General features: G+C 33.9%; 2 protein-coding genes and 1 pseudogene across 3 annotated transcripts in view; 2 read left to right on the forward strand and 1 right to left on the reverse strand.

Moving 5' to 3' along the window:
* Positions 1-6,800, forward strand: part of LOC144561517 (receptor-like serine/threonine-protein kinase SD1-8) — a 59,832-nt gene extending 53,032 nt beyond the window's left edge. The window contains exon 8 of the mRNA XM_078310485.1: positions 6,747-6,800. The gene's annotated coding sequence lies outside the window, so the exon portion shown is untranslated. The remainder of the gene's footprint in view (positions 1-6,746) is intronic.
* LOC144561518 (receptor-like serine/threonine-protein kinase SD1-8) overlaps positions 1,065-15,279 on the forward strand; it is a 50,347-nt pseudogene continuing 36,132 nt past the window's right edge. Inside the window, exon 1 of the transcript XR_013513876.1 lies at positions 1,065-2,463. The product of XR_013513876.1 is annotated as a receptor-like serine/threonine-protein kinase SD1-8 (transcript). The remainder of the gene's footprint in view (positions 2,464-15,279) is intronic.
* Positions 7,836-10,395, reverse strand: LOC144561519 (G-type lectin S-receptor-like serine/threonine-protein kinase LECRK4). Its single transcript, XM_078310487.1, has one exon. The coding sequence runs from the start codon at positions 10,311-10,313 to the stop codon at positions 7,971-7,973; it is 2,343 nt and encodes a 780-aa protein (XP_078166613.1). The 5' UTR covers positions 10,314-10,395; the 3' UTR covers positions 7,836-7,970.

Genomic DNA, 15,279 nt, shown 5'->3' on the forward strand with positions numbered 1-15,279 from the left:
AATTTCCATTTCACCAAAATTTTTCTGTACCATCTCTTACAAAAAACAATTTAATCCCATTTCTAAATAAATTATATTTTTAACAGAATCACACTTCGAAATTGTGATCCTATTGGCTGGCATGGTACCACAGTTGAATGGTGATCCACTGTTTTGTTGTTATGTGCATCCCGTCTTAGTTTGGTCTTGAAAATGGACGCGGTAATATTGTGTTTTGATTTTTTTTTTTTGAAACAATCACAAAACAATAAAAAAACGGCAAACCAACTTGATTACAAAGGTTGTAGAAAAACTATCACTACCAAACTTTTATCTTCAGTATTAAATTTTGAAAACCGAACATTAAATTCGATATTGAGTTTGAATCTAGTTTGGAATACTCTTCTGATGCAATACCACAGAAAATTCAGAGAGTATATAACTTAACTCCAACTTCGGTTTGGAAGGAAATGAAATTGAAATTCACGTTCGGTTTCCCACAAAAAAAAAAAAAAATACAAAACTGAACTCAAAGCTCTATCCGATTAATTGGTCGTTTTCCGTTTAAACAGCTCAATTAATCGTCTGTTTTTTATTTATACGGTCGATTAGTTGTTATTCTTTTTTCTGCATTTATTCGTTATATGCACTATATTTTGTCTTATCTTATTACGATTTTTACTAAATGACAATTTCATGAAACTTTATTAATTAACAAGGAATTAAGTTAAACTAAGTTTATTTGATAAGTTTGATAAATTAAATTAATTATTTTTAATAAATTATGAGTATATGCATATAATTTTAATGAAAACACAAAATTGTCCATAAAGTTTTGATTAAATTTTGATTATTGAGTTGCATACCGATTAAATGATTGCAGCTACTTTGTCCGTCGGATTAGCGCATATCATTATTTACAACGCTGCCTAGAACCTAGCACTTGAAAGCATTGCATTCCTTTCCCTGCTCCTTGAGAAGGTTCGCATTTATTTCCTGCATTATATATTCGAATCGACAGCGTACCCACTAGTCCACTACCTGAACACTCCAATTAATTAAATTATCCTTAATTTTGGTTTTAGAAGTGGTGAACAAAGAGAAGGCTTGTACTTCTTTCCCTACATTATATATCCAGATCGACAGCATACGCATTGCCTTAAAACTCCATTTAATTATCCTTGATTTTGGTACTAGAAGAGATGAACAAAGAGATGATTTTTAAAATATCCACAATTACTCTCTTTCTCCTTCCTTTCTCACCTTTTGCCATCCCAATCGATCCCTTACTGAGTGCTCAAAACCTTACAGATGGAGAGACTCTTGCCTCACCAAACTTCGTATTTGAGCTCGGGTTCTTCAGCCCTGGTTCATCCAGAAATCGTTTCGTGGGTATATGGTTCACAGTCTCGCCAGACACTGTCGTATGGGTCGCAAACAGAGATTGTCCCTTGAACAACACCTCTGGCACACTAACCTTACATAAGAGAGGGTCAATAATGTTATATGATTCAACAGGAAGGACAGTATGGTCATCTAGCTCTAACTCCTCAAGTGATGCCAATAATTTCAGTCCAATATTGGAGCTGAATGATTCTGGAAATCTTATACTGAAAGATCAAACAATCAATAGTATCATATGGCAAAGTTTTGATCACCCAACTAATACATTGCTTTCCGGCATGAAAGTTGGCAAAAAGTTGAAGACTGGCTTTGAGACATCACTCTCTTCCTGGAAAAGCTGCAATGACCCATCAAAAGGTAACTACAGGTTTGAGATGGACACTGAAGGTGCTCCTGAGATTATTACATGGGACCGTTCGCAGATATTTAGCCGTTCTGGTATTTGGAATGGAGAATATTTTAGCGGGGGACCCCAGATGTTATCTTATCAAGACATGTTTAAATTCTTATTTGTGTGGGATCAAGATGAGGTGTCATATGGATTTGTAGCCAAGTCAACCTCGACCTTGGCCCGAGTAGTGCTGAACGAAACTGGTATAATTCAACGTTTTGTTTGGGATCAACCTCATCAGACCTGGAACTTGTTCTGGTCAAAAACAAAAGATGAGTGCAGCCAATTCGCAAGATGTGGGCCTTTCAGTATTTGCCAGCGAGATGATATGCAATCCTGTAATTGTCTGAGAGGATTTGAGCCACTGTCACCAATGGAGTGGTACATGAGGAACACTTCAGGTGGGTGCAAACGCATGGTACCTTTGGGTTGTAGTGCTAATATTGATGGGTTTTATGTAATTGAAGGAGTAGAGGTACCATATTCGCATAATGCAACTGTGGATGCAAGCATCACTGTTAAGGAGTGCAGGAGCAGATGCTTGATGAATTGTTCATGTATGGCATATGCCCCCTTGGATATCATGGGACAAGGGAGCGGGTGTGTTATGTGGCAAACTGTACTTACTGATACGAAGTACACTGGTGGTGGACAAGTTCTTTATGTGAAGGTTTCAAAGTCTGAGCTTGGTGAGTTTCCCTTTTATTTTCATTTTCCACATAGATTCATAACTTGAATTAATTCTTTTAAGAATTTCTTTTCTTGTTAAGAAATCACAGTTCTGTTTTGGCAATAACAACTATGTTAATAGTAAGTTTCAGTCAATAAGAGTTTCAGAAGATATGTTTTGATGCATTTTTCTTTGATATCAGAAAAAAAGAAAATCACATTCCAATTTAGATTTTAAGAAAGTACTGTCTTTCAATGTAGGTATAAATCATAGAATACGGAGGACAGTAACTATTGAAATAATATCAAGTAGCATAATATTAGTGCTCCTATTATCTTCAATTGTATGTCTACTACGGAGGAAAAAGATGAGAAATACAAAACAAGGTAACTATAGTGATTTAAGTCACAGCTGATTAATCTGACTCTTCTAACCCAACCAACTTGACCCGAAAAAATTATAGAACTTGGTTGCTTAGATATGGATTGTATTTTGATAAATCCGGCAAATAAATCTTGGATATATATCTTGACAGTTGAGTAAAGTCAGTAAACCCAACCCGACCACAGTACAATATTTTTCTTAAGAAAAGTTTCTTATACATAACTAAAATAGTATTATTATTATAGAAATTATGTCACTATTGTTAAAGAAATTTTGTGGATAATGTTAACTTTAATTTTTCAAAATAAACTATCTGTACTATATTAATTGTCTCCAAAATAAACTTTATCCAACTTATTGGTTCTTATATTTTTTAGAAATATTTTTTTAGATTAAACCCACTGAACTCACAAAACCCCACCGTCTAACATGACTGAATGATTTATATCTGACATGAAACCCACTGAAAATTGTGTAACCCGACTATAGAAAATTGGATTAACAATCTCAATGAAAGTTAACCAACCTGACCCATTTATAACAGAGAATGTAGATCCAAATGAGATTTTCTTTCAGATATTTTTGTTATTTATGCTGCCATATCTTCTATCACAGATAAAAACCCGAAGTATTCGGTGCTAAATGAATCATTCAAGGGAACAGATCTCCCAGTCTTTGACATGGATTTGATTTTACAAGTGACAGATAACTTTTCAAGTACAAATAAATTAGGAGAAGGTGGATTTGGCAGCGTCTACAAGGTACTCGTTGCTATTTGTATTAGGCTCACATATTTGTTCTGAAGATATACTCATGATTCACCTTTTTATGTAATTGCTTATTATTTAAAAATTATAATTTGAAAAAAAAATAAAAAAAGAAACAATAATAATGCAAACAAACTATCAGTTATTCACCTTTTTAAAAACATCTTCCAGTCCTTGTGCTATTAAAATCAAATGGCACTCACGAAACAGGGTCAATTGCCTTGTGGCCAAGAAATCGCAGTGAAAAGTCAATCAAGTGAATCCCTGCAAACAGCCGTGCCTCAGGTTCAAATAATTCATTCAAATTCACACTTCCAACAAAAACCACGTTTATGAGAAACCCCACTTTCTGGTAAACATTCTGTTGCAAATCCTTTACACAGAATCAAATTTTCTCAGTCTAAGAAAGCCCTCTCCCTCAAGTAACCTTCTATTTCAAGTAAATCTAGTCCATTTAGCAATCTCCCTCTCTCCAATGAGCCTCAGTTCTCCAGCAAACCGGAGACTCATTCTAGGGCACTCGTACTGGCAAATTGCAAACTGACCATTTGATGATTTACCCTTAACAAAATCTCAATTTGGCATAAAGGTTATATCATGGAAACTTTCTGGACAAAATTCTAAATTTTTTATTTACTACAGGTACAACATAGAAATTAAAAAATATTGTCTTTGTTTTCTTAAAAACAAAATTGCAAAAAAAAAAAAAGAAGAAGAAGAAGAAGAAGAGAATCCAATGCCAGTGAGATTCACTCTTGATATTGTTCAGCAACTAATGGATAAAATAATCACTTGGTCATCCCAACAGGGTGAGCTACCGAGTGGTGAAGAGATTGCAGTGAAGAGGCTCTCAAAGGGTTCATCACAAGGTCTAAATGAATTTATGAATGAGGTCAAGCTCATTGCAAAGCTACAACACCGAAACCTGGTCAGACTTCTTGGTTGTTGCATTCATGGCACTGAGAGAGTGCTTATCTATGAGTTCATGCCCAACAAGAGCTTAGATTTCTTCATTTTTGGTACGCAATGTCCACAATTTTCTCCTCTCCCAGCCCTTGAAACAGATTTAATATCTCACTAAAGAATGTTGGTTCGTAGGTGCAAGCTATACACATTTAGAATTTAGCTTATAAAAATTAATTTATATTCATCACATGCATGGATGTGCAATTTGATAGTCTTCCCAACTTCAGAAAAAGTATATCACGAATTTTGGGAAAAAAATGACATTCCAAATGATGATTTCATTCTTAAATTGCAGTTAGTAGTTGTAATTTGTATAATCATGTGATAAATGTTTAATTAGTTAAACCTGCTTGGAAACAGATAAAGTGAACCGAGAATTGCTAAGTTGGAGAACTAGGCTGGAAATAGTCACCGGAATTTCAAGAGGGATTCTCTATCTTCACCAGGACTCCAGATTTAATATAATTCATAGGGATTTAAAAGCTGCAAATATTCTTTTGGATGGAGAAATGACCCTTAAAATTTCAGATTTCGGCATTGCACGCTTGTTCAAACAAGAGCAAAATGAGATGAATACCGAAAGAGTTGTAGGCACACGGTAGAGACCTATACTTTTTTTTCTCTGTGCTGCCTGATGCATATTTCTTCATTTTCAAATAGGATAGTTAGCTCTTTACTTTTATTATTCTATTTTCATAAAAAAATTATTTTTTTATTTTATTTTTCATAGTGGGTACATGTCTCCTGAGTATGCTATGGAAGGAAAAATTTCAGTGAAATCAGACGTCTACAGCTTTGGAGTTTTGCTGCTTGAGATAATATCTGGAAAAAGGAACCAAGGAGATCACAACCTTCTTACATATGTGAGTATATTTGTGCAATAATTTTACAGCTGGTTACAAAATATAATTCATCATCATATATAATAAAACATTCTATACCCTGAAAGAGCTCCGAAGCCATTGAGCTTTGAGGCATGCCAAAAAAATCAGGGTTCTGTTTTAGAAGTTACTGCAATTTAAAAAAATATATATAAATACTTCACCAAAACTCATTTAGTTTTAGTGTGATTAGATTATAAGCATGCATTACTAAATATACATGTGCCATTCTCATATGGAAAAGTAGTAACAAGATTCCCAATCACATATCAGCATGGCCATTAATCTTCACAGTTCCTCTGTTACTATATGTCACTAGTTTCTCTCATTTATTTATTTTTGCCTTCTGTTTACCTCCGTTTTCTTTTCTTCTACTATATACTTTTTTTCATCATCAGTGCATTGGACAGGAAAGTGATGAATTATGGGCTTACGGGAAACCATACAAAGCAGATTTATTATAATGAATAAGAACTTTACTAAATTGGGTTTCTCAATTTTATGGATTAAAAATCAGCCTTACACCTAATGCAAAGCGGAAAAAGGTTGGAAATTGAAGTCACACACACACACATATATAACAAACGTTTCCCAACAAGAAATAGCAAACTTTAATTTTAAACGCTAAAAAAGTTTAAATTTTGCATGCTCAACAATTTTTACCAAATGGTCCTGAAAAAGTTATTGAGGCATCAATATATACAAGTAAAAAATAAATAAAAATCTTTTACCCTTCACTATTTAACTTCAGTTGAAAACCCGCGCCATACTCCCACTGTCCCACACGAGTAGACCATATGTTACTTTGTGCAATACACATTGCATTAGTACACTTAAGGATTTAATTATCTTGACAGTTTCCACATTAATTAGTATAGTACACTTGAGTGTCATACATTACAATCACTCTTTATTAACTGATCATGACAAACCCTGCACCAATTTATATATCATCTTACATCTTTCTAGGCATGGCAGCTGTGGCAAGAAGGAAGCATCATAAATTTAGTAGATGAAACAATAGATAGCTCAACATGTGATGCATCTGAGATAGTGAGGTTTGTTCATGTGGGCCTTCTGTGTGTGCAAGAGTGTGCCGATGATAGACCAACCATGTCAACCGTTGTTTCAATGTTATCAAATGAAGGGTGTAGCTTACCTGAGCCGAACAAACCTGTGCTATCTACTAGAATTGCACCTGAAATTTTCTACAGCACAAGTAATTATGAGTTAACTGTTACTGGACTTGAAGGTCGATAAAATTTTCTTGAATGTATGTCATATTACTGTGCATTTTTTAGGAGTGTACAAAATATTTGTTGTATCTATTTTTTCCAATGTATCTTATGTTGAACAGGTACTTGAAGAAATGAAATTATCTGTTGAAAATAAATATTCTCAATATATGGATCATACACCTAAAATTTGCACCTTTAATTAAAGGAATATTTAACATTAGAAGTTCTGTAATAAATATTCTCCATTGCCAAAAAACAGTATCTCTGTAATTATATTTTTTTTAGGAAATTCTCTAATTATGTTGTAAGTTTTAATTTTGAACAATTGTGGACAATTAGGAAACTCTCTAACTCGATAATTTCAACTCTGCTTCCAATTGCATATATGGGAATGGGAACGGATTTTGTCCAAAGGGCTGTGAACAAACTTTATCTGAAGTTGGTCTTATACCCTCTGACATGCGTTAAAATTTGTACAACAGATTTAGAACTTAAATTTAAATGGCTCTGTGAATCTAAACTTCCAAGCGAATTTTGACACGAAATGGTTTAGGTCGGGCTTTGAATAAGGTTTTGGACAAAAACTCCACCCTATGGCAACATTGTAAAACTCAGGAAAAAAAAATAAAACAGAGAGAGGATGATATGCCTTTTATGATAATAAAAGGATGTTTTTTTTTAAATATAATATAACATTGCCAGTCATTGCCAAATTCTTCAAAAACAAAACAAATAATTATCAAAATCTTGGTAGCCGCTACTAAGTTTTTTAAATAGAGAGAGATTAATTCGCATTCCATCGAGGTATATGTTGTTCATCTATCTTATTATTTAAAAGTAACGAAGGAACCAAATTTAATTAAGACAAGTTCAACGCTATATCTTAATCACATACAAATCTTATCAGCCAAAATACTGGAAAACGCTTAAAGAAAAATGTTAAAACAGTACCTATATAATAGATATAATCAAATGAAATAAAAATTGCTAATTTATTGCTACAGATACAGCTAGCACTACGAAAAATATGATACAAACCTATTTAACACTTCTATATATAAATTAATATGGCACAAAAATAAATAAAAAGAAGATGGTATAAACTAATGTTCTATTAGACAAAAGGGTACAAACTAATGACTAATAATTAGTAACATAATAACCAAATAAGTGACAAACAATAAAGCATACTGAGGCCAACACAAACTTCAGATAATATAAGGTACCTGCTAGCCATAGTCTTACCCAACACAAACTTCAGATAATATAAGGTTTTATATTTTTGAATTACTAGTCCAAAGAACTTGGTGAAGGTAAAGCATAAACAGTAACATCTCCAGCCAGAGTGTGTGCCACTTCATGCATCGGCGGCCTTAATGTGGGGTCATCTTGAATACAAGAAAGGGCTATTCTCACGAACAGTTCCACCCTCCCTATGTCAGCCCGGGCCTCATCATCACCTTCCACCAATTGTTCCCAGGAATTGGTTTCAAGACACCTCAAGGCCCAACGCTCGACATTCCTTTTGCAGCATATTATTTCTAGTAGTACAATACCAAAGCTATATACATCTACCTTCGACGTGATCTCTGGATCCTTGAACCACTCTGGAGCAAGGTAGCCCTTCGTCCCTCGGACAAAGGTGCTGGTTCGTGTTTGGTCTGCTCCTAAGAGTTTTGCCACCCCAAAATCTGATATTTTTGGTTCCAAACTATCATCAAGAAGAATGTTTTGGGGCTTTATATCACAGTGAATGATTTGAGAGCTACACTCCTCGTGCAAGTAATGCAGTCCCTTGGCAATTCCTAAGGCTATACGGGCACGTTGATTCCACCCGAGCTTCATATCACTGAAAATGAATCTGGCTAGCGAGCCTTTGCTCATGTACTCATATACGAGCATCCTATGTTTGCCTTCATTACAGAAACCAATCATTCTCACCAAGTTTTTGTGGTTTGTTTGCCCAATAGAGCACACCTCACTCTTGAACTCACGCTCACCCTCGTTAGCTATCTCGAGCTTCTTTACTGCAATTTCTACTTGTGTTTCTAACTCCATGAATCCTCGATAGACAATTCCATATGTTCCTCGACCAAGCACTTCACGGAAACCCCTTGTGGCATGTTGGATCTCCTTGTAAGTGAAAGCTCTAGGTTTTATTGCCAACAAGTTGGAATTCAGATGAGCCTTTTTCCATACAAGGAATAACACTGCAACTAACAAAACAAGTAGTGCTAGTAATAAGCCACCCAGCAAAATAAAACCACCTCTACTCGGTAATATTTTTTTGTTATGTATCTTCTCTCTAATTATTAAACTTGTATTTTTTTTAGGAACTTTCATGTATGCCGTTCGATTGATATAAGTACCGTGTTGGCCAAACTGGAGGGGAAGGGGTCTCTTCCAGCATCCATCAATTCCGAACACCGCAACCATGCAGAAGCAATCACTTAAGCAGTAGTCAATACAGTGCTGCTCTTGACCATTGTTTGAGGTGAAGTTCTCGTAGTCCTCTCCCAGCCAATCTGTGTTGGGTAGCTCTCTGAAATCGAAATCTTCAGCTTGGTAATCCTTGCAATTTGGCATAGCAAAGTCAGGCATGCAGCCCTCGTACTTCCTGTCTTGGTCAACAAACAAGTACCCAGGAGGACATTCACAATCTAGACGTGTTTGATTTGCATTACTGGAGTTGCAATATGCATTGAAGCCACATGCCCCGCTCCCCCCATTGGTTGACATGAGACAACCGTCAAGGAGCTGCTTTCCAACTACTGCCCATTCACTAATAACAGGCTTCTTCGGATAGATGTACACCCGAAAGACACCGTCAGGATCTAGTGTGGCATGTTGATAGTATTTATTACTTGAAAAGCTAGGAGCACCTGTGATATTTTGAGATTCACCACATGCCTCGATTTGGAGTGTGCCGTTAGAGTGGAAGACTAGTTGAACCATCATGTTGAGACAAGAAAAATATATGCCTGAGGCCCAGATCGCATGGTAGCGGTCATAGCTGGGAAGGGACAAAGGATAGAGAACTACATTTCCATCCGGTTGGACCGCTAGGGTGAATCGCCCCTTAGAGAAGTCAGTGTCAGTGAGCTTGGACCAGAGCTGAGAGCCATTGGAGAGATATTGGCCCGGGACAATTGTATCAGTTGGTTGAAAAAAGCTTTGCCAGAGACGGTTGCCATTTTTATCATAGAGGACGAAGTTTCCCTCGTCGCTGAGGTTTGCATGATCAGCATCTGTTGGACTTGGGTTTCCGAGAAAGTCGACTGCTTCGAGGTCGGTGAGGGTTAGTGATCCGGCATTATTAAGCAAGAAACTCGCTTTTGCGGACACAGTAACAGGATTGTGGCCTTCAGTTGTCGCAAACCATATAATTGTTTGAGGGGAAGTAGCATTGAACCAAATTGCTAGGAAGAAATGGGTTTGGTTCATGGGCCGAAAGCCGAAGGCAAAGTCCCCGGAGCGAGAAGCCATGGAAGATATAGGGCCCAATGGGTTTAGCTCTACACCACGTGTCATGTTCATATATGTTTGGGCAGTGGATTGTAATTGGAATTGCAAAATAAGTGCTAGGAGGAAGAGGAGATGTATTAGGATGGATGAACATAATATTGTGCTCATCTTTTACGGGATGTTAATTTTGCCTTTTTTGTTTGGTGGATAGAAAAGAACACAAATTATCTAGTCTTTAAAAAGAGGAGCAAAGCATCATGCATGCACATGGCAATGTCTTAGAAAGTTAGTTGAGGTCGTGTTGACTTGACTGCTTTACTGGTCAAGTTGCCTCATAATTGAGAGATATATATATATGAAATTTGTCTAGCATTCAATTCTTAGGCAAATTAATTCCCAACCAAATGTTATATTTATATACAAATTTTTGAAATTGTGGATCTAATAATATTACAAAAGAAATGTTGGAACAATTATTAATTGACCGTCAAATTATCTGCTCAGCTATATGGGTGAAAATATAACTATTAGTTCTAAAATTAACACCTCGATCCCGTCTACATTAATTTTTAATGAACATATGCTAATATATATGAATATGGATGTTGAGAAACTGACAAACTTCTAATATATGGGCATAAAATAAATGTAGGAATAATTATGATAAAAAAAAATTAAACTGACAAACCCGGCTTCTTAATAAAAAAAATAAATGTAGGCATAAAATAAACTGACAAACCCGGCCTCTTAATAAAAAAAAATGTTTTGACGACCATTCATACATGTAGGAATAACTATGATAAAAAAAATATTTTAGAACAATTAATTTTTTTTAAGATAAAGATGAGAGTAAAAATTTCCGAACTCAATTAATATCACAAAAATCTTTCAACAGAATTTTGAATTGCAGATAATTTCAGAACAAATAATTATCCATAAATTAATTTAGTTTTCATCAAGGTTCTAAATAGCGCGCTATAGTGCCGCTATAGCGTTTTCAAACCATAAAAACTATGGCGCTATCAGCGCTATTCCGCGCTATAGCAGCGCTATTTGGGCATAGCGTTGTTTTTTTTAATCAGTCCGCTATGATGTGATAAACGTTATTTAAACTTTTGGTTTTCATACCCATTAATTGTGATCTTTCTTTCGTATTTTGCAATTATGATTTATTTTCTTTTTTCTTCTTGTGTCATTTCTTTTTCTTCAGTAATCCTTGTCGTTTTTGTTCAATCCATGCATGTTGCATATGGACCTTAAATATGTATCCATACATGTCGTTTTTTTCAAAAGAAGGGTATTTTATAAAATTAGTTAATTTATAAGATACTGATAAAAAAAAAAAAGATTTTACTGGCTTAATGAATAAGGGAATGGATAAAAATCCGTATTGTATAAGATAATTATAAAAGATAAGCAAACAATAGGTCTCTTTTTTGCTAAGCAAGAGGTACTGTGGCCAATGGGTCAAGGTAACTGTAATAGGGGCATTCCTCATATTATTGGAATTTATTCTCTATTTGAGGAGTGTAAACTTTTGTTTAATCCGTTACTTTGACCAGTGGATCAAGGTAACTCCTTTGTAAAAAAACATTTTAACATCAATATATATCTTAGTGAAAACTCTCCACTAACCTTCAAACAAAAAAAGAAAAAAGAAAAAGATAAAAGATAAAAGTAAATATATAGATATAAATTTATATGGGGATAATGCTAATATGATATAGTTTTAATTATAGTCTACAAAAGCAGTCGAGTTGAACCAAAATTGAATGAAACCAAATCAAATCAATTCTAGACCGGTAAAAGTAAATATAAATATGACAATTTTATTCATAATCAGGAGCACATCTACATTCATTCATACGGGTGCTAAGTAACTTCAATAATTTTAAAATTTTAGTTATATATATTAAAATTTAATTAAATTTTATTGTTTTAGAACCTTTTATATAGTTCAAACACCCTTGTAAAATATCACAAATTTATTTGCAACTTAGTAGTTAAAATTTATTTTGTAGTTGTAAAAATATTGAATTCAATTTCCACTCAATATATTTTGGGTATTTTAAATTTTAGCCCCTATTAAAATTTTCTTGTTACACCTCTATTCGATCAAAGCCGAACTGATTTTAGACTGAATTACTTATGCAGTATACGAATTTTTAGGAAAAAAAAATCAGTTTGACAGATTCTTCAATTGCGGACAGGATTTTCAAATATCTGAATTGTCTAAGCCCGAAAGCCCGATTCGCAAAAGTTTGACTGAACCAATTAATTTTTTTAAGGAAATCCGACTCTTCTGAGTGGTGTCGAATAGGTGTGTTTCAATGGTCGGTTGAAATTGAACTAAAATAGTTAAATTAATTTTTTTTTCAGTTTTCAAAAATAGAAATGAACTGAACCAATTAAATCTATCAACCGATCAAGAATTAAACTGAATAAATTGAATTAAATTTTGTTTTGTTCGGTTCAAACCGAAATATCTATTGGTACCCAAAAAAAATTGAAATAAGAAATGTAAAAATGTTGAAATGTTGAAATGTGAGGTCATTCGGACAAAAATGTTGAAATAAGAACAAAAGTTTTACAAAATTTGCAAACCCAAAACAACAATGTTGAAATAAGAACAAAAAGAATCCAAGAAATCGATAGTCTTTAGCTTTTTGCTTCCAAGAAGCAGACATGAGATAAGTCGTTGATGGACAGATTGGAAGATACTTCTCAGATACGAGTTCAAATTAGATACTTGAACCTAAGAGGAAGTACCTAAAAAGCATACATATCTCATCCCCCCTTGTCAAAGATGGAAATCACTTGAGCAGTTGAGCTTTTTACCCAGCCACTTTTGATTCTTCGTGATACGAATGAGGGGAAAAAAGAGAAAAGAAATTGATTAAGGGGGCTGGAACTTGAGAAGCACGATGCGACAGAGGGGTGGGAACTGTGAATTTAGAGTTATGCGATTTGACCTCCTTTAGTTCGGTCGGTTCAAGTACTTTCATTTTTAAGAATTATAAACCAAACCAAATTAGAAAAACCGAACAATACTAAAAATTGAACTGATCAGATTCGGTTAAAAACCAAACAAACTAGACCATTTCAACACCTATCTATCCAGGAAGGCAACATATTTGAGTAAAGGTTATATATATATATATAGAGAGAGAGATAGGCTAATGTGCATTCGAATGTATATGGTCCGAAGTGCTTACGGTCCAAATTTGATTTTTCAAAATCCAAACGGTCGATCTGAACCGTTCATCTTGTTCTCCATATTAATATTTACTTGGAGACCAAATTTTACATTTTTCTGAATTTTTTTACTATTTATTAAGCCACTTTGAAAATCGTTGATCCAACGGTTTTACTGTTTTGTGCAGCCACCGTTGGATCAGCAATTTTCAAAGTGGCTTAATAAATAGTAAAAAAATTCAGAAAAATGTAAAATTTGGTCTCCAAGCACATATTAATATGGAGAACAAGATGAACGGTTCAGATCGACCGTTTAGATTTTTAAAAATCAAATTTGGACCGTAAGCACTTCGGACCATATACATTCGAATGCACATTAGCCTATCTCTCTCTCTCTCTCTATATATATATATATATATATAGATATAGAAATATGCTAGTATGCTATGTATAGCATAGAGCCCCTCCATGCAACGCTTTGGATTTCGACATTTCAAAATCCTAACGGTCGATCTGAACTGTTCATCTTGTTCTCCATATTAATATGTCTTTGGGGACCAAATTTTACATTTTTTGGAATTTTTTTACTATTTCTTTAGATTTATTGAAAATCGCTGTTTTTTATGGTCCAGATTTGCTGAAAACAGCGATTTTCAATGAATCTAAAGAAATAGTGAAAAAATTCCAAAAAATATATAATTTGGTCCCCAAACACATATTAATATAGAGAACAAGATGAACGGTTCGGATCGACCGTTAGGATTTTGAAAAGTGGAAATCCAAGGCATTGCATGGAGGGGCTCTATGCTATGCATAGCATGCTAGCATATTCCTATATATATATATATATATAGAGAGAGAGAGAGAAGGGTTCCAATGCCTCGTCTTTTTTATACCTCATCATATTTTATATTTTATATTTTTATTTTTAAAGTCTAAATTATCAATCCGAACCGTTCAACATAATATTTATACTAAAATATGCATGGAGATGAAGTTTTATATTTTTTGGAATTTTTTTTACTATTTTTTAAAATAGATACAAAATCATTATTTTTGAACCGTTTAAAAAACAATCATTTTCTTCCATCTTAAAAAATAGTAAAAAAATTTCAAAAGTTATAAAATTTCATCCCTAACCATATTTTAATATTTATATCATGTTAAACGGTTCGAATTAACAATTTGAACTTTGAAAACGAAAATATAAAATATGAGATATGATGAGATATGAAAGACATAAAACATTAGAATCCTTCTCATATATATAAAGGTCTCTATCCTATGTATGGTACACTTGTGGGACTAATAGTCTAATTGTGTTTCTCTTGAGCTCCGGACGCCGGCTCTATTATTAATTAGGCAGGCACGCACAGAGTGCGCCAGGACGAATAGAGTTTTTTTTTTTTTTCTTTTGAACAAGGACGAATAGAGTGAGCGAGAGAGAATGAGAGATCTTATGTTTCTGTCCAGATTTCTTCTCTTCTCCATTTTAATATTCATTGAACCTCCATTTACTCTCTTTTTTTCCGGTTTATTTTTCTTAATTTTCTTATTTTTTTCTTTCTTTTTACGGATCAACATTATTTGACTATAATTTTTTTGTCTTCCCATAATTTTTGACAAATTATTTTTTTTTACCAACTTTTTAATATTTTTTAGTACAAAACAAACTTTTGCAAAAATAAAAAAATCGGAGTTTTCGATTCAATTCGGCCGATTCTGACTAATTCACTCGATTCTTATTCCACATTCAAGTGACTAATTCTGATTCTAATTATATGAACCATGGTTTTATTCATGATCCAAGTCTATATGATATAACTCTAAATTTAATTATTTTCAATTCATTTTAAATTTATTTTGTCTTTCATTCTTTTGTTTAGAAAAATATTTTTTTGGAAGCACAGTAGTAGTGTTAATGCCACCGCTTATTCAT

Source organism: Carex rostrata, chromosome 11 (genome assembly GCF_964058835.1).
Source record: "Carex rostrata chromosome 11, lpCarRost1.2, whole genome shotgun sequence".
Lineage (NCBI taxonomy): Eukaryota > Viridiplantae > Streptophyta > Magnoliopsida > Poales > Cyperaceae > Carex > Carex rostrata.